This window comes from Mustela nivalis (assembly GCF_964662115.1).
Source record: "Mustela nivalis genome assembly, chromosome: 4".
Lineage (NCBI taxonomy): Eukaryota > Metazoa > Chordata > Mammalia > Carnivora > Mustelidae > Mustela > Mustela nivalis.
This window is the reverse complement of record NC_139023.1, coordinates 24843628-24869218: the sequence shown is the minus strand read 5'-3', so window position 1 is coordinate 24869218 and position 25591 is coordinate 24843628. Positions and strand designations below refer to the sequence as shown.

Here is a 25591-nt window from a genome sequence, read left to right as displayed (position 1 = left end):
ATAAAGTGAGAAAAGTTTTGAATTTCAGCTCTTCCGAGGAAAAGCGGTCTATAAATTCAAATTGTTAAGTGTTTTGGGGGGTAATGGAAATAATTCTCAGGCGGAAAAAAAAAAAAAACCCACCAAAACTCTAGTTTTTAAGATAGTTCCTCATGTCCAAAATAGAATGTAGGATTTAAGATACTAGAATCCAACTATTCGAATTGATATAGAATTACAGTACTTTGGAGAAGTACAGAGTAATACTTTTAAAAAATACAGGTATATAAATTAATGAAACTGGTATTTAAAAGATTTAATACAAGGAGAAAAGATATTGTATAGTGGTACCAATTCTCAATACAAATTAGTAAGCATAGTTTATATAATTTCAAAAGTTATTCACATTATTGCTAGATACCACAGTTGTATGGAACAAGTTCTTGACACACATTAAAACTTGTATAATTTCACGTTTATAAAAACAAAAATTTACACATAGGCCATTCAGAAATTTAGAAGGTTTTAAAATGCATGGAGATATGTACAACAAAAGGAAGGAAAAAATATGTATGTTTGTCTATGTTTAAAAGAAACTAGCTAATCTGATTCATACTTATATGTCACATTCTTAATCAAAAAAGTATACATAACTGGACTGAAAGCAAACTAGTGGATAAAAACAGTACTAGATCTCTCCTCCATTTCTTAGTAATAATCTGTTCTAAATATCAATGGGGTATTAAACACCAGCTCACTTTTAATTCAAGAACTTTTGCTTTCTTTCAAAAACCTTTCAGAAACATATATCCATTCTGCAATTATGTTAGATTGGGAGAAATATTTTCCTTAGAAATCTTTAAAAGGAGTATTTCCATACTTTTCTATATAAGATTTGATAAACAATAAAAAATAACACAAGTAAGGCCATTATTATCTTGATCAAAAATATACACAGATTGTAATGCTACTATATTTTGTGATCCTGAGCTCTAGAAACCATTAGGTGCATGCATACCATTTGTTATTTGTCTATTCTAATAAAAATAATTTAATCCTGCCTTACTACCTCTGAAGACAGAAATACTTTCAAAAATTTGATAGGTCTTCATAATGTTACAGATATTTCTGCTGTAAACAGAGCGTTAGGAATTGTATGAGAAAGGATATATTAGGTTCCAAAAAGCTAGTAAAGAAAACTTACTATTTTAAAATAATAACTATTTTAAATTTTAAAAGGAAGAAAAATAATACAAAGAGTGTGCTTGCTAGAATAGGTAAGTAGAGCCTTACAAAAGTGTTCTTCTATATTATGGCATTAATAAATAAAAGACTGTGTGTACCTTGGTGATAAAATAAAAAAGGCTGGCCACTTTTTATGCTAATTTCAAATGTATTTTTTCGATAATACAAAAAAGTAATCCTTGAAAATCAGAATACATAACAGAAAAGAGCACAATAACTTAAGTATTAAACATTTGTATGAAATAACTTGCAAAGTTTGACAAAAATGCACACTTAGAACATGCGGTTATTTTAAAAACAAAACAAAACGAAACAAAACAAACAAACAAACAAAAAAAAAAAAAAACAGAAAAAAACACCACACGATTCTGTAGAACCAATGTTATGTCACCACCAGGAGAGCACCAAGCAAGGCACCATTGGAAAGACAACATACTTGGAAAGTCTCTATAAATAAAGTAAATGCTAATCTGGTCGAAAAATCGGTGTCTTTGGTAAAAATTCTATGAGGATGACCTGCAGAAGGAGAAAAAAAAAAGTTTTAAAAAGATATAAATAAATTTTTATCTTAAAAAAAAATTCAGTTCTGTTCCATCACTTATGGCAATTTGACAGTGCCCCTGAAGGAGAACGCATGCAGGGATGAATGAGGAAGGGCGTCAGAGCTAGCATTTCTTGAGAAATGACTACATACCAAGTGTCTCATACACTGTGGATCTATTTAACCCTAACAACTTCTCCATGAGACAAGTATTATAACCCTCATTTCACAGATCAAGACACTCATTATCCAAGTAATTATAACACCACAGCACTTTGGAGTCAGTACTGGAACAAAGGACTACCTTAACTCCAAAGCTTTGCCCTTCCTACTACACTTCTGGTTACAATCAACCCAATGTTTACTTCTTCCGCCTTCCTCCTTTTTGTATCACCCAATTCCATGGGTCTTTCTTTAGGTTCTAGATCTGCTCTCACTTTACCCTACCATGATACATAATCTCTTGATAATGGGTTCTTTATCTCTTTAATTTTTTTAAAAAGCTCTTTTCATCTTAAGTCAGCAATAATAAAGATTAAATTTGTTCCAAAGGACCTTTTACTATGAAAGTAAAGGAAAACCAAAATTCATTGATACAGAAAAACACAAGTTGACCAGAGCTAATTTTTATTCCAAATTTGAGTCGTCTTAAATAACAATCAATTCTTTCCCTTGTTCCAGGCTCTGTATGAAACCGATGCTAAACAAAATATTATTTGAAAAGCTTCCAAGTTTGATGAGCTCCTCATTTTTCTTTCAGAAACTTGCCCTGATATAACCTCCAGGCTTGGACACTCTTCCACATTTAGGCAACTGGGCCAGAAACTTCCATTTTCACTCTTCAATTCTCCTGACTTTTGATCTGCCTCAATAAAGCAAGCTTTTCTGCACACAACTCAAAAATATTTCTCTCCTTCTTGAGTTATAACCCTGTACTAAGTCTTCAGCGGCACCCTCTGCCACTCTTCTGACCTGGTATTTGCTGACAAAATGTTCCCTAACTTCCTACAGTTTTTTATTTGAGCTGGATTCCCCTGTTTCTCAGTTACCTCATGTAATAAATAAAGGGATTCGAGTAGATGACAAAATTCATTGCAGCTCTAAAATCTGATTATTAAACTAACTGATTTGATGTTTAAACTACTCATGAGTCAACATTCAATAAACACTTCCATATTTCAAATTTGCCCTCATTAGACAGTTTTTATAAATTTCAGGTCTTAGGTATATGCATTACATTTTACAGTGTTTACTACCTAATGCAAAATAAAAGCTACCTTGACTATATTTGAATTATCGTTAGTTTTTATAGAATATATCCTACAACTTCTTTTCCTTCAGAAGGAAACTGGCCACTTGTCTTATTTCTTCGAAATCACACTATCTTACTATATCTGAATAAAAGAAAAGTTGGTATCAAATTGGTATTTCTTCTAAATTGTCCCCAATATTCAAAGTATAATCGGGAGAATAATTTTCCTTTAACTAACAAATGAAATTTCTATAAGTCAAAGACAAGATGAGGTCAAAGAGAGGTGTGGTAAAAAAGGCCCCAGTTCATTAGAAAAATGGAGCACTCTTCTTCCTACTATTTTGCTATCTTAACTTCTGAAAATTATTTCGTAGGGAGTTTTTGAAATTATGTTATTCTCCCATGCAACTATCACAAATATACATACTCTGAGAAAATTTAGAAAAAATACATTTTTGTAGCAATTTTTATATATTTTTTTCTTAAAAAAAATTTGTATTTTAAAGTAATCTTTATCTCCAAAGTGGGGCTCGAACCCACAACCCCAGGATCAATAGTCACATGCTCCATGGACTGAGCCAGCTAGGCACCCCAATATTTTTCCTTTTGACATCTCTTCTGGATACCTCCCATAATGGTATGTGAAATAATATGGCTTTAGGAAAAGTGTTTATCTAAAAATTCATAATAAATTAAACTATTTTACAAAGTACAAAGTTCAGAATGTTTTGAATGGTTAAATTATTTTTAGTTAATAAAAGAACATCATAAAAATAAACATGAATATTTGAGTGCATTTTATGAATGAATAACATTCTTAAAATTCTATCTGAAAATAACAGCACTGGAAATGACTTTCATGTTTTCCTTCCCAAAGTAAATTTAGAAATGTATTAGTATTTTGGTTCATAAATATAGCGAGTATCTTTTCCCCCAAATCCTTTAAATCATCCCTCCCCCCAAAATATATAAACTCTTACCATCTATGATGAAAGCCAAGACTAGCATTTTCATAGGTCAATCTCAAAACAAGTTCTTTGAATATGCTTTTTAATAAAAAAAAGTATCAAGTATCTTTCTCATCATCATAAATTAACATGTTTGATATAATAGATAATGATAAAATCTACATTCTTTGATTCACTGAATAGAGCTGTTCTATGAAAAAAGACATTTTTAAGATGTCTTTTATGTTCAAGGCTAGAAATGGGATTTGACTGTATGATAATGAAAGAAAGGGAAAATGCTACAGAGAAAAATGACTTTATGATAATTTTCAACTATTTAAGCACTGTTTTAATCAATGTCTTGGTCACACACGCTCTCACACACATGCACACCCATACATATACTATCTATGATGACTATATTGTTTCAGAGAATAGACAAAATCTGCCAGAAATGTGCCTGGTTACTTCACAAAGACTATGACTTTCTTTTTCAACAAATAAGTCTTCCACAAAGCTTTTTAATAAAGCAATCTTTCCATATTTAAAATAAAACACCCAAATTCAGGGAAGAATAAATAAAAATTCATGATTTTCTACAGTATTCTGAACTTTTCAAAAGGAGAAAAATTGTTCAAGTAAATCAAGGATTTAGTAAATTATATCCCATACTGAATAAACTCTAAAATTCATTGTACACATGTGCCAATTAGGTCTCTTTTAAAGAATACAGAATGAGCAACATCTCATCTCCTGCTTTAAAGATAATTTTTACAAAACAATATTCTAATAAGATTTCAAAAGATTTTAAAGGCCACTGAGGTATGGGCAGTTAAAATCTATAAAGGCTAAAGGTTTCTTAAGCTCCAACGGCTTGGCTGAAAGGTTTTCTTCCATACTTGGAAACTTGATTAGCATTATATAAAAAAGCCATATCTGACTTGCTGCGTAACCAAAGTTGTGGTTATTCTTTATACAGCATCTAAAATTTCACACTCCATCAACACATGTTCAGGCTATTTTATCTTGGCAATTAATTTATTATTTTTCAGAACACAGTGAAGCCTTGTTTTCAAGTCATTCATAACTTTATAAATCAGTCTTGCACATGAAACCATGCATCTGTGAACCGTAGAAAATCCCTGCGCTCAGGAGATTAAGCTCCTGACACCTTTGCTGATTAATAATCATGGAAAGAATAAGATCAGAAGCAAAATAAATGATCATTTAATAGAGAAACTCACAAAACAGCCCTTTAACTTACATATTCCATCATGTTATTCGTTTCACATTTCCTTTTGCTCAGTCTCCAGTGCAAGCACAGCTAGACAAGTAGGAGAGTAAAAGAAGAAAAATGAGCCCTATTTTATTGCAGCACACAGACTAACCCATTTGTCCACCTTTCATATTTTTAGTTCAACAAAAGCATCTGTTTCCATACTGTGCAATTCAGACCCCAACAGTACGAAGCTGCTCCCTGTGGTACTCACCTTGTGGTATAACCTATTGTTTTCCCATTCTAATAACTTCTCAATCGATCTTCGTGTCTGGAAGACAAATGAGAAAAAAGTTTACTCTTGACTGGTTTTAGAAAAACTTTGTTTTGCAGCTGTTTTTTGTGTGAAAGGGAGAGAGGTAGAAGACAGTGACTGAGTGAGCACATGGTGGTCTATAACACTTTCAACATTTGTGTACTAAGTAGTACCCTGAACAGAAATGGTACTATTATAATAAAGATATGGTTTTATTCTTCAACACTGTATCTTTTTTTAACTGTTTCAAATTTACTAGCCTTTGATATGAAGTTATTGAAGTCTTTTAAAAAGCTAATATCAAAAATATAAATAAGAATGAAAAAATAAAAAGTTAACATCATCTACCAAATGATATAGATTTTAATGCCCATTTCTTTCAAAAATATTTCTGTAGTACTTAGTGATAAAAGTTCCTTCACTCATATATTAAAACAAGTTATTTAAATATTAGTTAACAAAATGCAAATGACTTCAGGGTAAAATCAAAAAGAAAATAATTAAACATTCACAAATTTTTAAAAAATCCACTAGCTATCAAAACAAATTTTCACATCACACCTAATACCCATATTTAAAAGCCTGTTTATTAATTATTCCACAGATAAAGATTTTCAGAGGCAAAATATATATAGCCCACAAAAATGATACTAAAATCAAATACTAAAATCAAATGCCCAAGTCAATACTACTGTTAAAGCAATCAACTGAGAAATGTAAGTTCACTTGATTTCTGCAATATCTACTGTGCAGCAGGAAATGTGTCTTGCCTGGAAGTATGAATAAAGGAGAGGGTAATTCATGATGCCAGGTGTTAGGATGAGACCGACACAGCTGCAGGTGCAAAAGGGACAGTGTTGCTGCAAGAATCAACTGCAACTTGGCGCAGCTGCAGCTTCCTTGCAAGGGAAGGAGAAAAGCATCTAGTGCTATTAATGTGTACAACTGAGTACTAACAAATATGAAAATCTGCATGTCAAGCAAGGGTGAGAGAGGTAAAAAATTGTTAGGATCAAGCTGGTTTTAAATAGTTTAATGTTACATAACAAATGGTTAATATTTCTTTAAAGTATCCACTGTCATCTAAGTTACCATATTACCTTTTAGCATGTTGCACGTACAAAAGATATACTGGTCACAGAGGTGCCAATTATAATTCATAACTACCAATGAATTACCCACTATTACCATTTTCCAAGCTTATGTCATAAAAATCAGAAAATCACCTAACTCTGAGCAATAACACGCCAATGACTAATTTATTACATTACTTTTTTTGAACAGTTTTTTTTTTTTTTGGCAAGAATTTTAAGGGAGAAAAAGTGCCCTTGTTAACAATGATCAGCAGACCTCACTTGTTTCTTTGTAAAGATAGCCTTTTAGAGGCAGCTCTCCTTTTAAATGAAAATAGGGCAGCAGTTATGGTCACACTTTTTGTTAATTTAGTTGCCAGTCAGCCCCAAATCAAAAGAAAATAAGGCTGCAGAGTGTAATTAACATTCAGTTCAGTCGTTTTGTCCCTTGTCTAGCCCCCAAGCTTTGTTAAAATTGCCATCTGAATGCTGAAGGCTGTAGGGAAATCGATTTGATTCTAATCGCACCATGAAAAGAACATGATCTAACTGCTTTCAGCCCTCCGTAAATCTGTACTAGGTCTTTAGCACAATGCAACTTCCAATTTAAAAAGCACTGAATGTCTCGTCAATGACTTTGTGAAGAAAAAAGAACAAGGAGCAGACATAAAAATTCCAATAGTTGTTTAAGCATTAAAGTTCATTTGCATCACAGCGAACCTGAAAAGGGCTGACCTCTCAAACCGCCTCTCAGGTCTATGAAGTTGTAGCCTTGACAAGCTCACATTGACAGAGCTCATTGACTCTGAAAGGCTACTCTATCAATGGTGAAAAATGGCAATAGGTTCTACTCTGAGCAGGCATCTGCCTGCCCACCCGCTGCTAAACCAATGGCAAAACCGATTCAAAACCTGAATCTACCTTGTAATCTTCCTTTCTAGGACTTTTTAATAATAGATTAAGATTACTATACAATTTGAGGTTTTACTTTTACTGATGTTTAAAAAGGGGGGTGGAGGATGAAATAACTAGGGTGGGGAGAAAAAGCCATCCAAGTCCAAGGTTTTGTATCAATGTAAAACAGTAAAAGCTTAACCTTACATTCAGTAAATATTCATTACTCAAAGAAAAAAGTGTAGCTAACCATCATCATATTTCATCACAAATTTAAATCTAGGCTATATTATAATAAGAATGGATCTCAGTAGGAATGGATCTCATGGTGTATAGGATACATACAAAATCAATTTAGAACTTGAAAATAGTTACTTTAAATAACTTAAGTCAACTAGCAGTTTTTGGATAAAAGGTAATTACTTAGTATAAACCTAAAATTCCAAAATATTTATGTAGGAAATCTGAATTTACTCCTTGCCTCTAATTAGGAGTTTAATGATAGGGTTTGGTACGATAATTGTATCTTACGATATTTAAGAACTCAAAACAAAACGAACCCTGATATGCAATATTCTGAATAAGCATCTAAATATAAAATATTTCTACATACTTGACAGTCTGGAGAAAAAGCAGTGAATTAGCAGCATCTAATCTTGCGATAAGACTTCTTTCCTGCTTGACAGGTGAAAAAAAAGCACTTGCACGTGCAGCTTAATTAATCATTGCACTTGACATCTCAATGATTTACAGTGAGGAGCAGGTGAGAACATACAAAACCAGAAAGGAACCCTTGATCTAAGTGGAACATTTCTAGGACACTAAGGTGACAAGTATATAGATTCTAGCAGTCATTTAAAAAAGGAAAGAGAAAGAAAAAAAGAAAGAAAGACTGTGCCACAAATTATTTGTTAGTAACAACAAAAGCTCAAATTAAATGGAAGAAAAAAAAGCTTTAACTACCAAGAATGTTTAATACTCTGCAATTATTTTAGCTAAAAAAACCCAAAATATATTTTTAAGCTTAAATACCAATTTAGCAAATACTGAAAAAAATATATGACACCTCAGCATTTATAAAAGCTATTTAAAAGCCTTTCAACATGAAAAGAAAGCATCTTATAATTGCAGTCATCTAGAAATAACAGTGAAAAGTTTAGGTCCACAGGTTTGTTAGACAGCTATCTCTAAAGAAATTTAAGACTCAACACTTCCAAACTCTATTAATTACTACTAGTCAAGCAAATCTAACGATACAAAAATCTGTTCTTGATTTTTAAAAGTTTGTATCAATCATCAAATTCAATATAAATTAAAGTAAACTAATATGCATCAGAAAAAAAATAGTACGTACAGGGCCTGTCAACACAAAATACCAAAAAAATTATCTTTCAGTATTCTAGGCCAGTGGATTTCTAAAAATAAATCATCTTAATTTTCTTAAAAGAATTTGGTCCTTGTGAAAAGCACCAGACTGATAGTCATGGGAACTAAAAATCTTCTATTTAACTGAAAAGAACAGGGGAAAGGGCAGTGCAGGCTTCAGTGCTAGCTTCCCTACAGTGGGCCTTAATCCTTTTCAGTGTTCACACCCTGGGGTGAGAGGACAGGTTAGTGGTTCTTTACCAATGAATCCTCAGACCCGCAGCATAAGATGATCAACAAGAAATCTAATTTTATCATGGATTCTTAATTAAAAGGACCAAGACCACCAACTCACACCATGCAAGCAAAACAAGTTTTTAAGAGAATAATGTCGTGCCATTAACCTGGTCTGGAAGAGGACAGCCCCAAGAACTGGACTGCCACCTATCTTCCTTATCACAGAGCTCACTTTTTTTCCCCCACATATTTCTTCATTTCAACACCTTGCTAATTACATTTTTCTCACATGTGAATAACTATGATATAGCCATTTGGCAATGTTAAAGTAAAAAATAATAGAGATTCAAAAACATTTCAATTTCTAAATAAACTTACTACACAGACTGCTGAGTAACTAATAGTAATAGAAGGATAGAAACTTTGGCTTCTATTTCTATTGCCTTTGATTCCTTTTAATTTTTTGATAGAATTGTGGAAATAAGTGAAAACAGGAAAACCGTAATAGATGTAAAATGGCTTGGATAATTCACAAAATGGCTAATTAAATAATGATTAATTAAAAATTTACATTAGATATACTGCATTATCAACTTTCAAAGAGGCATCTAAAGTACACTTACAATAGTAAAATACCTATAAAGGAACTAGAAAAAGTTAAGTTAGCACAACTAAAAATTAGGGTTTCTTGAAAATTCAAATTTGACTTATTATGAAGCATTTTTGCCATTTTTTCTAAATATTATTACTTTCTAAGGAATAAATTACTATTCCTTATAAGCAAATTACATGCCATTAGGTATATAAGTATTTTGGGGCAGCAAGGACTCAGTGTATTTAGAAACCCTGAGTGTATTATTCCTCTACTTTGTTACCACTATTACTTAATACTATACTCATTACCAATGATTCACTTATCACAATCGTTTGAAAAGTGGTTCTTCAAAAAGTGGTTTTCTAGAAGTTTAAAAACGAAAATCAATGGAAATCTCATGAATTTTAAAGTACTTCAAAGCCAAAGGAAAAAATGTTAAATGTGGAAGCTGTAACAAAAATTTCTCTGAATTTTTCCCAAGGAAACAGCCTTCTTATCAGTCTTGAAAACATAAAGATGCTAAAATATGTTAACAAGATGTATAAATAGAATATCTCACTAATAACTATAGAAGTTCAGCTATTTAAACTTAAAATACCTAACTCAATAAACTCAAACTTTATTTGAATGAGATTTATTCACAATATCACAATGTCAAAGAGCAATTTCAAATGCTCAATTTCTTCTTTAAAACATTTTAATTTTAAACTCCTAAATTTATAATACATTAAGCTTTAACTAGAACAATGCTTCAAATATATGCATAATCTCATTTTCTAAAGTATTTTAAAGTATTTTCAAGTAAGAATTATACTTTCTTTTGACATCTGTACAAATTGAAATTGCTAAAATAAGTGATACAACAATGTTTCTAGTTACGAGTCATTAGAAGGAAACCATATGACATTTTAAATGAATTATTTTAACAAGAGAAAAATTAATTGAGTCACCTGTTTCTTCTGGATTAAAGTAAGTCTTACACTGCAGTGATGTGCAGAAAATTAAATGGCACACCTCGGTATTGTGACACATGAAAAATCTGGATTCAGCAAAAAGACAAACTAGAATATGATCAGATTCCTCAAAAGGATGTTTAAACAAATTCCCTTCCTGTATTTAAAGGCTCCTTTTAAAAACTGCATGTGAACATTAACTTTTAAATAACCCAGATAAACTAAAACATCCACCAAAATATCATCAGAACAACACTTTTAGTACTATTTGTAAAAAGTAGTATTTTGAGATGAAGATAAGCTAGGCAACTACAGATATTTGTGTACCAAGACTGTAACTACGGTATGCTTAAATTCAATTTCATCAAGAGTTTATGACGTAGGCTAGTGGTTCATACCTTTTATAGGTTACTCTACTATACTATAAGGTGAATGATGAAAAAGGTATATATACATAAATACACAAAATGCTGCACATGATATTAAGAGAGTTATCCCCTCCCTACCTCTGATAATATTTCAGTAAATATGGGTAACATCTCAAAAAACGAAACTGCATTCACTGTGGGTCCACTATACTCAAATAAATGTTTTTAAAAGCTAAAACTGAATTTTAACTGACATCAGATTAGAAAAACTGTTCATAAAGACAAGTGAATTTCACTAAGCTAATATAACCTAAATATTACTATCAGGGATTTTTAAAAACTATGTAATTACACAAGAATGAAACACTGGTTAGGACCAACAGGTGAGAGGAAAAGTCACTTGCTAAGTGATTATAATGGACAACCAGAGAAACAAAAAGGGATAAAGAATAGTACCTCCTGATCTTCACATCCAACTAGGTATCTTCCCTTTGTTACCATATGTAATATTCACAAAGCATCCATAAGGCATCTTGATTTACCTTCATTTTACATATGAAAAGTCCAGCTTAAAGGGGTTAAGAAACTTAAAGCTACACTAGAAAGAGGCCAGGATATGAAACCAGGATTATATGGCTTTCAATATAATGCTCTTTTCATTATACACCAGCGCTATGAATTTGTAAAGAATCTGTCAAATAACACATCTATGACATGCAAAAAGTATCTAAACCACTAACGAGGCTATTGGCCTTGATCATCCAACTTACTCTAAAACTAAATTCTTTCCACCTCTAATATTCTGTGATTCTAAGGTCTGAAAAATACCCATTCAATTACTCTATTCTCAGTCTCAGTGAGATTCATCCAAAATGTGTTTTATTTTTTATACCTTGCCTCCTGCAATAAAGCACGACCTGAGGTATATTTCTATTTTATACATTAAGTATACAGCCTTACAGAATTTAAATGGTTTGCCCAAGGTCACACATACCATTCAGGGGAATGACAGGATTCAAGCTCAGATCTCCAAACTTTAAGGCCAATGGTTTTTGTTTGTTTGTTTTTAGATTTTATTTGTTTGTCAGAGAGAGAGAGAGAAAGAGAGAGCGTGCACACCAGCAGGGGGAGGGGCAGTCAGAGGGAGAAGCAGGCTCCCCACTAAGCAAGGAGCCTGATGCAGGACTCCAGGATCATGACCGGAGCAACAGACAGATGCTTAACCAACTGAACCACCCAAGCATCCCTAAAGTCAATGTTCTTTCCACTTTGGATAACTATTTCTACTTGCATCTGAATTTTTTAAAATTTCAAATAAAATGTAGAAACAAGATAAAAACAATCGTCTAATTCTTTTCTTTCAATCATGCAAAAAACATCATTCCTTACACCAAGTAAAAGTAGCTGGAGACTTCTACACTCCACTGCCAACAGAATGAATAAAGTGAAGAAGAAGAAAAAAAAAGCACCATTATTTTTAAAACATCAGAAAATTCTGAAAACAACACAAAACACATGAAATAAAATCCAGGGACCAGAAGAGCCTTTCTTAAATCATCTGATGATTACTGGCCACTTTCTCTGTTTGTTGATTCCTGGGGTGGGCTGAGGATCCGACTTGGCAACAACCAGTGGGACTCAATAGGGGGAAAGGAAAATCAACAAAGCTTCTGCAGGTTGTGCATGCTGGCTCAATAGATTGGAAATCAGATGTGCCCTAAAATGCAAAGCCAGTTCTCCCTAGAAACATTACTGAGTTCCTGGCAGAATGGAAGGGTCAGGGACCAAGCCAGAAAGACAGAGAAAAATTACTCACAGTCTCCCAGGGCTTAGGACACAAAAATTCTGCTGGACGGAGAAGGCTCTGCAGCAATCCAACATTTGATTGGTCTCTCCCTCAAGACATGTGAACCTGCAGGAGACTAAATGCTAAAAAGCCAAACTCAAAATATCCTAAGGGTACAACTTTTAGGAGAAAAAGGAAGAGAAAAAGAGAAGACCTGCCAAACCTCATCGAAAGTCTAAGAAGGGCCAGACCCAAGAAAAAGGGAAAAATCCAAAGGTGAACTGATTCCTACTAAACTTGCAACCGGTGCCAACCCAGCTCAGTCCCTGATTAGACCAAAGTGATCACTCTCCTCACCCTCCCTGCCGATGAGAAAGGAGGAGACCCTTGACTGTGAAAGACTTCACCTGGAGCTTCTCATTTTGTGTATGATATCTAGCATAAAGTAAGAAATTATAAAAGGCAGGAAAATGTGAATAATCATCATTAAGAAAGAAAAATACCACAGTTTAAACAGAACCGTGAATAATCCAGGTATTGGTGTTAGCTGACAGAACTTTAAGTATGGTTAATATGTTTGATGAAGTAAAAGGAAAAGATGGACGAATACTTGTAAAAAGATTTCAAAGAGAACTGGACTCGCTAAAAACATCAAATGGACATTCTAAAATTTAAAAGTCCAATGTCTGAAAGAACTCACTGGATGGCTAACAGCAGACTGGACACTGAAGAAGGCAGGCAAAGCAAACTTTTTTTTACAAACCACACCAATACTATGTTCTAAATACTCAAAGGGGGTGCCTGGGTGGCTCAGTCATTGGGTGTCTGCCTTCAGCTTGGGTCAGGATCCCAGGGTCCTGGGATTGAGCCTGCCATCAGGCTCCCTGCTCAGCGCTGAGCCCGCTTCTCCCTCTCCCTGTCACTCCCCCTGCTTATGTTCCCTCTCTCACTGTCAAATAAATAAAATCTTAAAAAAATGAGTGAGTGAATGAACGAATAAATGAATATTCAAAGAGAACTGAATGTCAGCCAGCTTTTGGCAAAAATACATTTTCTAAGTTGTTTAACATCTTTCTCTGAAGACCCAGTGCCACCTCTGTACACTTAAGGCTTAAAATTGATACTTTTTTTAGTATCTTCTTTTATGATGAGAATTTAGTAACATGCTTTTATTCCAGTTAAAAACTACTTATCAGCACTATTCACACCAGGGCCATAGTTTGTTTCATTTATGCAGGAATCAGTTTTCTAAGTTTCAGGCCTATTCCTCATAATGTGAAATCTTTTACATCCTTTTCCAAAGCTACTGAGCTAACGTTCCAAAGAGATGACACCTATTTCTTTATCCTGCACTTTAACATATGGGAGATACTGAGGAAGGGGCAACAACCCAAACACCCAATACCTAGGGCTGGACAGAGAAAACACAACTCTGAGAGTCCTTGTCCTGCCTACATTGCATTAAATCATTATACTGTATCCCCAAATCTCTCTAAAATATGTAAGTTTCAAGGAAGGATGTAATATCAGGGGGAAAAAAAACCTTTACCAGAAAACATGTATACCTATTTGTTAGTAAGTGAGAACTTCATAAGTAATTTTTCAAAGACAGGTATATTGATTTTTATTTGTTCTTATAAAAGTAATATAGAACCAGAAGCACTGTATCAACTCTTAATTGTCCAACCAGAAGGCTGTATAAATTTAATTAAAATAGGGGCACCTGGGTGACTCAGTGGGTTAAGTTTCTGCCTTTGGCTCAGTCATGATCTCAGGGTCCTGGGATGGAGCCCCGCATCGGGCTATCTGCTCAGCAGGGCCTGCTTCCTCCATACCATCCCCTGCCCCCACCACCGCCTGCCTCTCTGCCTACTTGTGACCTCTCTCTGTCAAATAAATAAATAAAATCTTAAAAAAAAAAGTCAATCAAAATGTACTTCTCTCCTGTGTTCACTTTATCTGCTTTACAGCCTCCTTCCTTAACTGAGACTCTATCTTCAAGATATAAGAAATTTATTTAAATATTAGAAAAAAAATTAATTGGAAAAATAAATTTGCTGGAAAACTATAGTATTATAAATGCTGATATAAATGCTTGAACATTATTACTATATATAAATCAATGGTAACATTATTACCAGATAAACTTAGGTAAATTCTTTTTGCCAGATAAATTAGGTAAATTATACATTCTATGGTTCTTAATTTCCTAACTTGTGAAATAATGATCTTCTAAGTTCCTTTCGAACCTCTAAAATCTCCCTGCTTCTAGGTATAAAATCAAATTATAATAAGTACTTTTTAAAAGCTTGATTTTTTTTTCTTACTGAAGAATTAAAAAAAAAAAAAAAAAATGAGGTTTGGAGCTGTAAGCCCGGGATTCTACCTGTGGCTTAGCTTTAGGACTGTGGGGCTTCCAACAGATCACTTAACTTCTGAGCCTCAGTTTTCTCATCCTTAAAGAAGGAATAATATGAGCATCTACTCTTGGAACTTGGGGAAGATTAAATGGCACGGTGCAAGTAAACTGATTAAGCCAATCCCTGGCATACAGTGAGCATTCAATAATTACTAGATGTTATAATAATGCCATATAGGACTGTGGTAAAGATTGAAAGAGGATAAGTGGATTTTGCAACATAAGTATACATCAGATCATCATGCTGTATACTTTAAATTTACACATGTCAACTGTATCTCAAAGCTGGATTAGAAAGAATGTATGGACTAGATCTTATGTTAAATGTTCTTATCATATACACAAATACATACAAAAGAGGGTGAGAAGGTGGAAGTTATTAGAGGTGATGGTCAGTTCATGGTACTGTTTATAGTGACAATATCACAGGTGTATACTTAGCTCCAATCTATCAAGTTGTATACATGAATACATACAGCTGCTCTGTGTGTCAATCATATTTCAATAAAGAAGGAGACAAAAAGCATCCAAAGAGAATCATGCATATAAAATGCTTTGCTAACAGCAAATGTACAATACGGGTTTCCCCAGCTATCCAAGAGTGGTTTTTGTTTTTCGTTTGTTTGTTTGTTTGTTTGTTTCTTTTCTGAGAGAGAGAGAGAGATTGAGAGCACGCAGGAGCAGGAAGGGAGTGGGGCAGAGGGAGAGAAACTTAAGTAGCCCCCACACTTGGCACGGAGCCCAATGCAGGGCTTGATTTCATGACCCTGACGATCATGATCTGAGCCAAAATCAAGAGTCAGGCACTTAACCAAACAAGCCACCAGTGACCCCTATCCAAGAGTGTTCTTAACAAAACCTTTCATAAACTGAAACAGCATGAAGAAGCAATTACAATTAATTTATACAGAAATTTTTTTTAGCTTTCCCAGACCCAAAAAATAACCTCTTAGGCTTTTCTGATATTCCAGGACAATCTTGCTAACAAGTGTACAAAATAAATAAAAGATAAAACACAGATGTTCACAGACACAGTTCAAAGCTATGGGGGCTTGATGCTGAGATGCTGAGTGTGTAGTTCCTGGGGAAGGAGTATGGTGGGACCATTCTTGCTGCTCAAGGTGCATACTGCCTCTTTAGCAGCTGGCTGCAAAACAAACACTAAATGCTCTTTTTGCTTTTTGCCTTTCTTCCTAAAAGCGAAAATCCTCTTCAGACTTCCTTCAGTTAACAAAAACAAGTAATAATATAGATCTTTTATAAAATTGGAGTGGTCACAATGTGAACTTTCAAGAAGCAGGGGATACATACAATTATTTTTCTTTTTATTTGTTCCTTGGGGTCTATTAATTCCATTATGTATCACTACAGATTTTATATTTTAGCAAAACATTTTCAGTTATACATGTATTAGGAATTTAGCAAACAAAACGTTTGCTAGGGGCACCTGGGTGGCTCAGTGGGTTAAGCCTCTGCCTTCAGCTCAGGTCATGATCTCAGGGTCCTGGGATCGAGTCCCACTTCGGGCTTTCTGCATGGCAGGCAGGGAGCCTGCTTCCTCTCCTCTCTCTCTCTCTCTGCGTGCCTCTCTGCCTACCTGTGATCTTTCTCTGTCTAATAAATAAATAAATAAATAATCTAATATATATACACACACACACACACACACACACACACACACACACAAATGTATAATTCAAGTTTGTTTCTCCTGTTTTACAGGACAGAAATTGCTATAAATCATATTTTATATTGCTAAGTCTATCACTGTATAGTAGAACAATATTAAATCTTCCTTCACAACAAAGATCAGCTTCCTGAAAAACTTCTGTAATAAGGCCATTTAAAGTCAAGTAAAAAGGATACTGAAGACTAAGAACATTCTGACTGCATGAAAGCCCTTATGAATATTTATTATATTTACAGAAACAAAGCAAACTGGATAGCATTCTATAAAAAAAAAAAAATTTGCATTGATTTTTCTGCATCTTCAATTAATAATAATGGCTGTCATAAGAACACATTTTTTCATCATCCCATGTTCACTAGAAACTTTTCAGGGTTCCCCTTTAATAAAATTTAATTAAGATGCTTTTAAGTTTGGGGGTGCCAGTCTGGCTCAGAAGAGCATGCAACTCTTGAACTCAGGGTCCTAAATTCAAGCCCCACATTGGGTGTGGAGATTACCAAAAAAAATAAACTTTAAAAAGACAGGCTTTTAAGCTTATTTTGCTTTGTTTCATTATCTACAATATGTTAAAGGCATTTCTGTTTATCTAACTCTTCATCCAAATGTTCAATGCCACTCTCATTTTATGATCTGGTTACCAACTACAAACACTCAAATTACAGAGTAAATGAGAAATCTAAAAGTTGTGGGTAACTTCCAATACTATCTGTATAACTGAGTAAGTATATTTCAAGTTCCTCCCATATATAAATATTTGTAGGTTCCTAATTATGATTTCCCCAGGTTGATTTTCCCTTGAACTTCTTTAAATCTGAATGGTACATTCTCACTCAAGAACTCTACTCCTGACCTCTCCCATTTGGATTTTCAACTCTTATAACATCCCAAGTAAAGTAACTCACAATTATTAGATAACTAAACCGGGGTTGAGAGAAAAGATATCCAAAAGTGAATCTAAGCATTATACTAAATTTAAAGTAAGAGAAATGCAGTTAGACTGGCTTTGTATCCTTTTCATCAAAGTTTCAAGAACTAAATAGCAATTTTCTTTAAAAAACAAAACAAAACTTGGAGTGCCTGGCTGGCTCAATCAGTGGAGCATGCAACTCTTGATCTTGGGGTTTTGAGTCTGAGCCCCACGTTGGGTATAGAGATTACTTAAAAATAAAATCTACCGGGCGCCTGGGTGGCTCAGTGGGTTAAAGCCTCTGCCTTTGGCTCAGGTCATGATCCCAGGGTCCTGGGATCGAGCCCCGCATCGGGCTCTCTGCTCAGCAGGGTATCTGCTTTCTCCTCTCTCTCTCTCTGCCTGCCTCTCTGCCTACTTGTGATCGATCTGTCAAGTAAATAAATAAAATCTTAAAAAAAAAAAAATCTACAAAAAAAGAAACTCAGAGAAGCAAAACAAAACAAAAAACTAAAAAACAAACAAAAAACTGAAAATTTTAACTAAAATGTTAGTTCTTTAGATTTGAAATGAAAATCAACATTGAAAACTTCTTTACTTAAAGCTTAGAAATACAAATGTTTTTACAGACCAATACAACTCTCAATATTCAAAGGATTACAGACTTTTCAGAGCTATAAAGGACCTGAGAGGTCAGTTAGTCTCTCTTTTTCTCAGATTAAAAGAAAGAGAAGAGTAGGAGGCAGAAAAACTCCAGGCTCAGAGAGGTTTTTCAGTGACTCGCTCAAGTTCACCCAGCTTCAAACAGTGATTTACTACCTATTATACACTGTCACATTGTCCCTGCAGAAGAAAAATGTCTGTTATTTACTCTAAGAAAGAAAATGCTTTTATCTTCTCAGGAATCTTGTTTTAAACAGCAAGGACTATTATCTTCTGAAATCTTATAACCTTACTACTCAAGGATTTCAAAAGCCAAAGAGTACATTCATTTAGCAAATATTTATTGAACACAAAGTAGATGTGAGGTACCGGGAGAGACACTGGGGATAGAAAGACAAAAACTAGGAAGAATAATAATAAATGATAATAATAGCAACTGCCATTAATTAAGCCCCCACTACAGGCAAAATACTATAGTAAGTATTTTATATGCACTTGCTCTAATTCTTAAAGTAACACTGTAAGAGATTAATAGCATTTCGGACAGGTGAAAACTGAAGTTTACTCAGAGTAAGTTCCACTTTCCAAATGCCAAAGTGCAAGTCCTAGGTACCCCATGATGTAGCCTACTTCCCTATTCCTAAGCAAATGATCCCCTGATATAAGACTAAATATAAACAAAAGAATATAAAGGGAATGGAAAAATACACTATATACAACAAATCCATATAGAGAGCACTTTTAGAAACCCACATAATTCTGGTCATCAAACGTAAGAGAGATGAAATACTAAAAAGAAGGAGGTAAGACACAAACAAGGTTAAGAAGTTGATGTATTGAACAGTCAACAATCTAAAGTTTTCAGTCAAAAAAGGATAATGGCTGAGAGCATATACAAAGTCTATAAAGTCACTGAAGTTGGGATAGGATATATATACATACAAAATCTCAGAAAACTAAAACTAATAGTTGCTTCAATACGAAAGACAAAGCAAAACAAATATACTGTAACACAACATACAGTAAAATTATGAAACTTGTTTCCTCAAAAAAATCAGCTAAGCTAAAAGCACATACAAGTCATAAAGAGTTCACTTACTTGGACATTAATTTTCTAAACTCTAATACTAAAATTATAATATAATCAAGAAGCAGAGTATAAACAAATGTACAAACAAAAATAAGCTTTTGCAAAGGAAATGCCATAAAATCTATTTAATAAAACTGAAGCACTTTATTCACTCAGAAGCTCCTCAGGCTGAGGTTTCCTGTTTTATTGTCTTCCAAGTACTTACCACTATCTGTAATCACCTCATTGCTTTTTGTTTACCTTTTAAGTCCACGAGAGGAACCACATAACCTCTAAATAGTATCTAAACAGCATCTAAAACAGTATTGAGCCCATAGTATGGTTTCAGAAATATTAGTTGAATTGAGTAATAATTGCCTGAAAATGGCACAAGAGCAGCAGCAAGAAATGGCAGCTGGGGCACCTGGGTGGCTCAGTGGGTTGGGTTGCTACCTTTGGCTCGGGTCGTGATCTCAGGATCCTGGGATAGAGTCCCGCATCAGGCACTCTGCTCAGCGGGGAGCCTGCTTCCCTCTCTCTCTCTATGCCTGCCTCTCTGTCTACTGTAATCTCTCTCTGCCAAATAAATAAAAAAAAAAATCTTTAAAAAAAAGAAAAAAGAAATGGCAGCTGAAATGCATTTTTGTAAGACAGATATACTTCTTTTCCAACAGTACTGACTTAGTAAGTAATTTTAGACATTTTCCATTAAAACAAATATATGTTGTATAACAGAAGGAAAAGTTCAAATGAGGGACACCTGGATGGCTCAGTGGATTAAGCCTCTGCCTTCAGCTCAGGTCATGATCTCAGGATCCTGGGATTGAGCCCGCATCATGCTCTCTGTTCAGCAGAGAGCCTGCTTCCCCCTTTTCTCTCTGCCTGCTGCTGTGCCTACTTGTGATCTCTCTCTCTGTCAAATAAATAAATAAAATCTTTAAAAAAAAAAAAAGTTAAAATGAGTATCTGAGATGTAAGACAAGACTTCAAATATGTTTTGTGATTATGTGGCCATTTCGTATTTCTAGGCCCAAAAGACATATACTTATTGTCTTTATTATTAGGTACTTCATGAAAAATATGACAAGTACTTACAAACTTAAATTACCTCTGCCCTCGAGCCAACTGTCCAAACAGACTACAGGCCATCTGAGTAGAGCATTAATATACATCTTTCTATCTCCAGCCTCTAGTGAAATACTTTCATGTCAAGAATGCATGTCTATGCAGCAATGTCCACAACAGCCAAACTAAGGAAAGAAGCCAGATGTCCATCAACAGATGAATGGATAAAGAAGATGTGGTGTATATATACTATGGAATATATGCAGCCATCAAAAACACCCAAATCCTGCCATTTGCAATGACATGGATGGAACTAGAGTGTATTATGCTAAGTGAAATAAGTCATTCAGAGAAAGACAATTATCATATGATCTCTCTGATATGAGGAATTTGAGAGGCAGGGCAGGGGGTCGCGGTGGGCAGGGAGGGAAAAAAATCAAAGAAGATGGGACTGGGGAGGCAGACAAACTGTAAGAGATTCTTTTTTTTTTTTTTTTCTGTTTTAAAAGATTTTATTTGACAGACAGAGATCACAGGTAGGCAGAGAGGCAGGGAAGCAGGCTCCCTGCTGAGCAGAGAGCCCGATGGGGCTCGATCCCAGGACCCTGGGATCATGACCTGAGCCGAAAGCAGAGGCTTTAACCCACTGAACCACCCAGGCACCCCAAGAGATTCTTAATCTTAGGAAACAAACTGAGGGTTGTTGAGGGGTGTGGGGGGAGGGAAGAGTGGCTGGATTATGGACATTGGGGAGGGTATGTACTACGGTGAGTGCTGTGAATTGTGAAAGGCTGATGACTCATAGACCTGTACCCCTGAAGCAAATAATACATTACATGTTAATAAAATAAAATTTTAAAAATGCTTCTATAAAAAGAGAACATTCAGACTTTCATTTTCTGCAAAAATACTGCAACAGGTACCAGATTTACCCTCTGGCCTGACACGATAAAAAAGGGTGGGGCGGCTCTTTCAAAGACAATGGGCAACAGACAACAAAAAACACTGATTCCTGAGAGATCAGGAAGAAACGAGATCGGACCCATGATTTCCCAAGCTTATTGATATAAGAGAGCTTCCAGGCCACATCAAATGCAGCCCAAAACCTGGGGACTCCCTAAGTTAAGGAAACAAAGCTGAGAGTCTGAGGAGACCAGGGCAGCTAGAAGCCACAGAAGAGTACCAGAGAAGAGAGTGATACACAGAGAATGAACTCCAAAGATATGCAGGCAGTCCCAAGGAGTATTAAGGTGAGTACTGAGCAATGCATGCAGGTAAAGACACTAGCAAAGAAGGAACAAAAAGAACTATGAGAAAGGACTAGAGGTAACAATCTCCAAAGCTTACCAAGATGCAGCAAAATTGTCTCACATATCAGTCACACTAGGAAATGTCACAATCCATAGACAATTAAGATGACTATCCAGGATAGGGGCACCTGTGTGGCTCAGTCATTGGAGTAGACTCTTCATTTCACCTCAGGACGTGGTCTCAGGGTCCTGAGATTGGCCTGAGATTGAGCCTGGTATTGGGCTTCATGCTCAGTAGGGAGTCTGCTCATCCCCTCCCCACCCACCACCCCTGTTTGCACTCTCTCTCTAAAATAAATAAATAATATCTTTTAAAAATTAAAAAAAAAGAGAAGAAGAAAAGTATCTATGATAGTCTTGTCTCCCTGGTAGGGAATAATTAGCCCTAGATTAAACCCTCCTTTGGTTACCCCAAGAAGTTAAACATAAAGGGAAGCCTGGGTGACACAGTTGCTAAGTGTTTGACTCTTGATTTCAGCTCAGGTCATCATCTCAGGGTCTTGAGACTGACTTCTGTCTGGGGATCCACACTGGGCATGGAGCCTACTTAAGATTTTCCCTCTCACTCTCCCTCTACTCTTCTCCACCCCTCTCTAAAAAAAATAAGATAAAGTAATGGGTGGCTCAGCTAGTTAAGAGTATGCCTTCGCTTCAGGTCATGGTCTCAGGGTCCTGGGATTGAGCCCCATGTTGGGCTCCCCACTCAGCAGAGAACCTGCTTCTCTCTGTCCTCCCTACTGGTGCTCTATCTCACTGTCTCTCTCAAATAAATAATCTTTAAAACAACTTTATAAAATATACATATAGAATAAAAAGAAGTTAAACATACAAGTACCTTATGATCCCACACTTCTTGGTATATACCCAAAAGAACTGGAAACAGATATCAAATACATGTTCACCCATGTTAATAGAAGCACTAATCACTTTTGGGTGAAAGTAGTCTAAATGTCCATTAATGGATGAATGGATAAACTAATCACGGTATATACATAAAATGGAATATTATTTAGCCATAAAAAAGAAGAAAGTATTGACACATGGATGAACCTCAAAAACATTATCCTAAGTAAAAGAAGACAGACACAAAACGTCACACTTTTCCATTTATATGAAATATCCAGAACGGATAAATCCATAGAGACAAAACACAAAATGATGGGTGCCAGGGCTGGAGGGAGAAGGCAATGAAGAGAAATTGCTTAAAAGGTAATGAGTTCTACTTTGCAGTGATGGAAATGCTTTGAAACTAGGTAGAGATGATAATTATACAATACTGTGAATGTACTAAATGCTACTAAGTCATCCACTTTATAATGGTTAATTTATGTTATGTGAATTTCACCTCAATAACTTATTACTTGGAAAAATATAAAGGCAGAAAATGAAAATGGAAACTAAAAAATTGATGTAGAAAAAAAATAGTAAAATGAAATTTTAAATTGGCCTTATCACTAGTCACAACAAATGTGAATGGTCCAAAATCCCTAAAAGGCAGAGACTGACAGATTGAATTTTTGAAAAAGCAAGAATCAACACTGCCCATAAGAAATTAACTTACTTTACTTATTTATTTTTAAGTTGGCTCCATGGTCAGTGTAGAGTCCAAACCAGGCTTGAAGTCACGACCCTGAGATCAAGACCTGAGCTGATGCTTAACCCAACTCAGCCACCCAAGCATCCCAAGAAATGAACTTTATTTGGTTTTTTAAAGATTTTATTTATTTATTTATTTATTTGAGAGAGAGCACAAAGGGAAAGGGAGAGGGAGAAGCAGACTCCCCCCTGAGCAGAGAGCCTGGTGTGGGACTCAATCCCAAAACCCTGAGATCATGACCTGAGCTGAAGGCAGATGCTTAACCAACTGAGCCACCCAGGCACACAAGAAATGAACTTTAAATAGGGGGACACAAATAAGTTAAAGGCAAAAAAATTGAAAAAATATATGCCACACGAATATTAATAAAACGAAAGTAGAAATGGCTAAATTAATATCAACGTAGTTTTTTTAAAAAAATAGTGAAGATAAATAAGGCCAATTTCACGATGATAAAGAGGTCAACCCACAAAGTAGATACAAAACCTGAAAGTTTATGTACCTAATTACAGTGTCACAGTACATAAAACAAAAACTATAATAAATAAATCCACAATCACATATAGTCAGAGACTGTAATACTACTCTCTTGTTAACTGATAGAACAGTCAGAAAATCAGTAAGAATACAGATGATCTAAACATATCAACAAACTTAACTGACATTTATAAAATATTCCCTCCAGTAATAGATAAACACATATTCTTTTCAAGTGCACAATAATCAATTAATTTATCAAGATAGCTCATATTTTGGAATAAAACAATCCTTAATAAATTTATAGGGATTCAAAACAAAGTGTTATATAACCAAACTGTTAGTTTTTTATTACAAATTAAATTAAAAATCAGTAAAGAAAAGATCTCTATGAAGTCGCCAAAATATCTAAAACCTAAATAAAATATTTCTAAATAATGCAATGGTCAAAGAAGAAATCAAAAGAGAACTATAAAAGTAAAATGAACTCAATGAAAATTAAAACACAACATATGAAAATTTGGGCAATACAATGAATGCATAAATTAGGAAGGAAATTTGTAATACTAAACACCGGAAGAAAGTCTCAAACTAATGACCTTTGTTCCCACCTTAAGAAACGAGAAAAAAAAAAAAAAAAAAAAAACTAAGCTCAAAGAAAGAAATAATAAAAGTCAAACTAAAAACCAACTAAATATAAGACAGAATCAAAAGAATAGATAATGAAACCAAAAACTGGTCTCTGAGTCAATTAATAAAATTGATAAACCTCTAGCCAAACTGGCCAGGAAAAAAAAAAGGAAGACAAGGGATAAATTAAAAATTTTAGGAATAAGAAAAGTAATTATCACTAGAGATTTTACAAAAGGTTAAAAAGGTAATTAGTAAATATTATGCCTATTATAAACAACTATGATATAATGGACAATTCCCTTAAGAATTCTACTATGAAGCTTAACCCAGATAAAAAAGATGTCCTGAAAAGTCCCGTATCTATTTAAGAAATTGAATTTGTAGCTTAAACTCTTCTAACAAAAAAAATTCCAGGCCCAAATGGTTTCATCGGTGAATTCTTCCAAAATTTAAAGATGAAACCATGCATATTCTGCACAAACTCTTCCAGGAAAATGAAGAGGAAAGAACACTTCCCAACTCATTTTATGAGGCTATCATTACCCTGATGCTGAAATAAGATACTACAAGAAAAGACTATAGGAAAGTATCCTTCATGATCATAGATGTAAAATTTTTTTAAACTAATTTATTTATTTAAAGTAGGCTCCACACCAATGTGAGGCTTGAACTCATGACCCTGAGATCAAGAGTTACATACTCCACCAACTGAGCCAGCCAGGAGCCCCTAGATGTAAAACTTCTAAACAAAGTTGTATTCTGTCAAATCCAGAAGAAAAGTAAAAAGAGAAATAGATATAACCAGCCAATTGGGTTCATCCCAGGAATATAAGGTTGGTTTAACATCAATAAATGTAATTCAACATATTCCTAATTTAAAAATCTTCCTAAAGAGGAAAAAGGCATTTGACAAAATCCAACATGTGTTCCGAATAAAAACTTTCTGCAAATTAGTGCAATAAAACTTCCTCAAGCTGATAAGAAAAAACATTTA

The 25591-nt window shown here is 34.5% G+C and overlaps 1 protein-coding gene across 1 annotated transcript in view; it reads right to left on the bottom strand.

The window, feature by feature from the left end:
- Positions 1-280: 280 nt before the first annotated feature.
- The window catches only part of CHIC2 (cysteine rich hydrophobic domain 2), a 60047-nt gene continuing 34736 nt past the window's right edge, over positions 281-25591 (bottom strand). The window contains exons 4-6 of the mRNA XM_082728679.1: positions 5455-5511; positions 5229-5288; positions 281-1740 (exon numbers count right to left, since the gene is read on the bottom strand). Coding sequence (XP_082584805.1) covers positions 1690-1740; positions 5229-5288; positions 5455-5511 — 168 coding nt within the window. The 3' untranslated portion in view covers positions 281-1689. The remainder of the gene's footprint in view (positions 1741-5228; positions 5289-5454; positions 5512-25591) is intronic.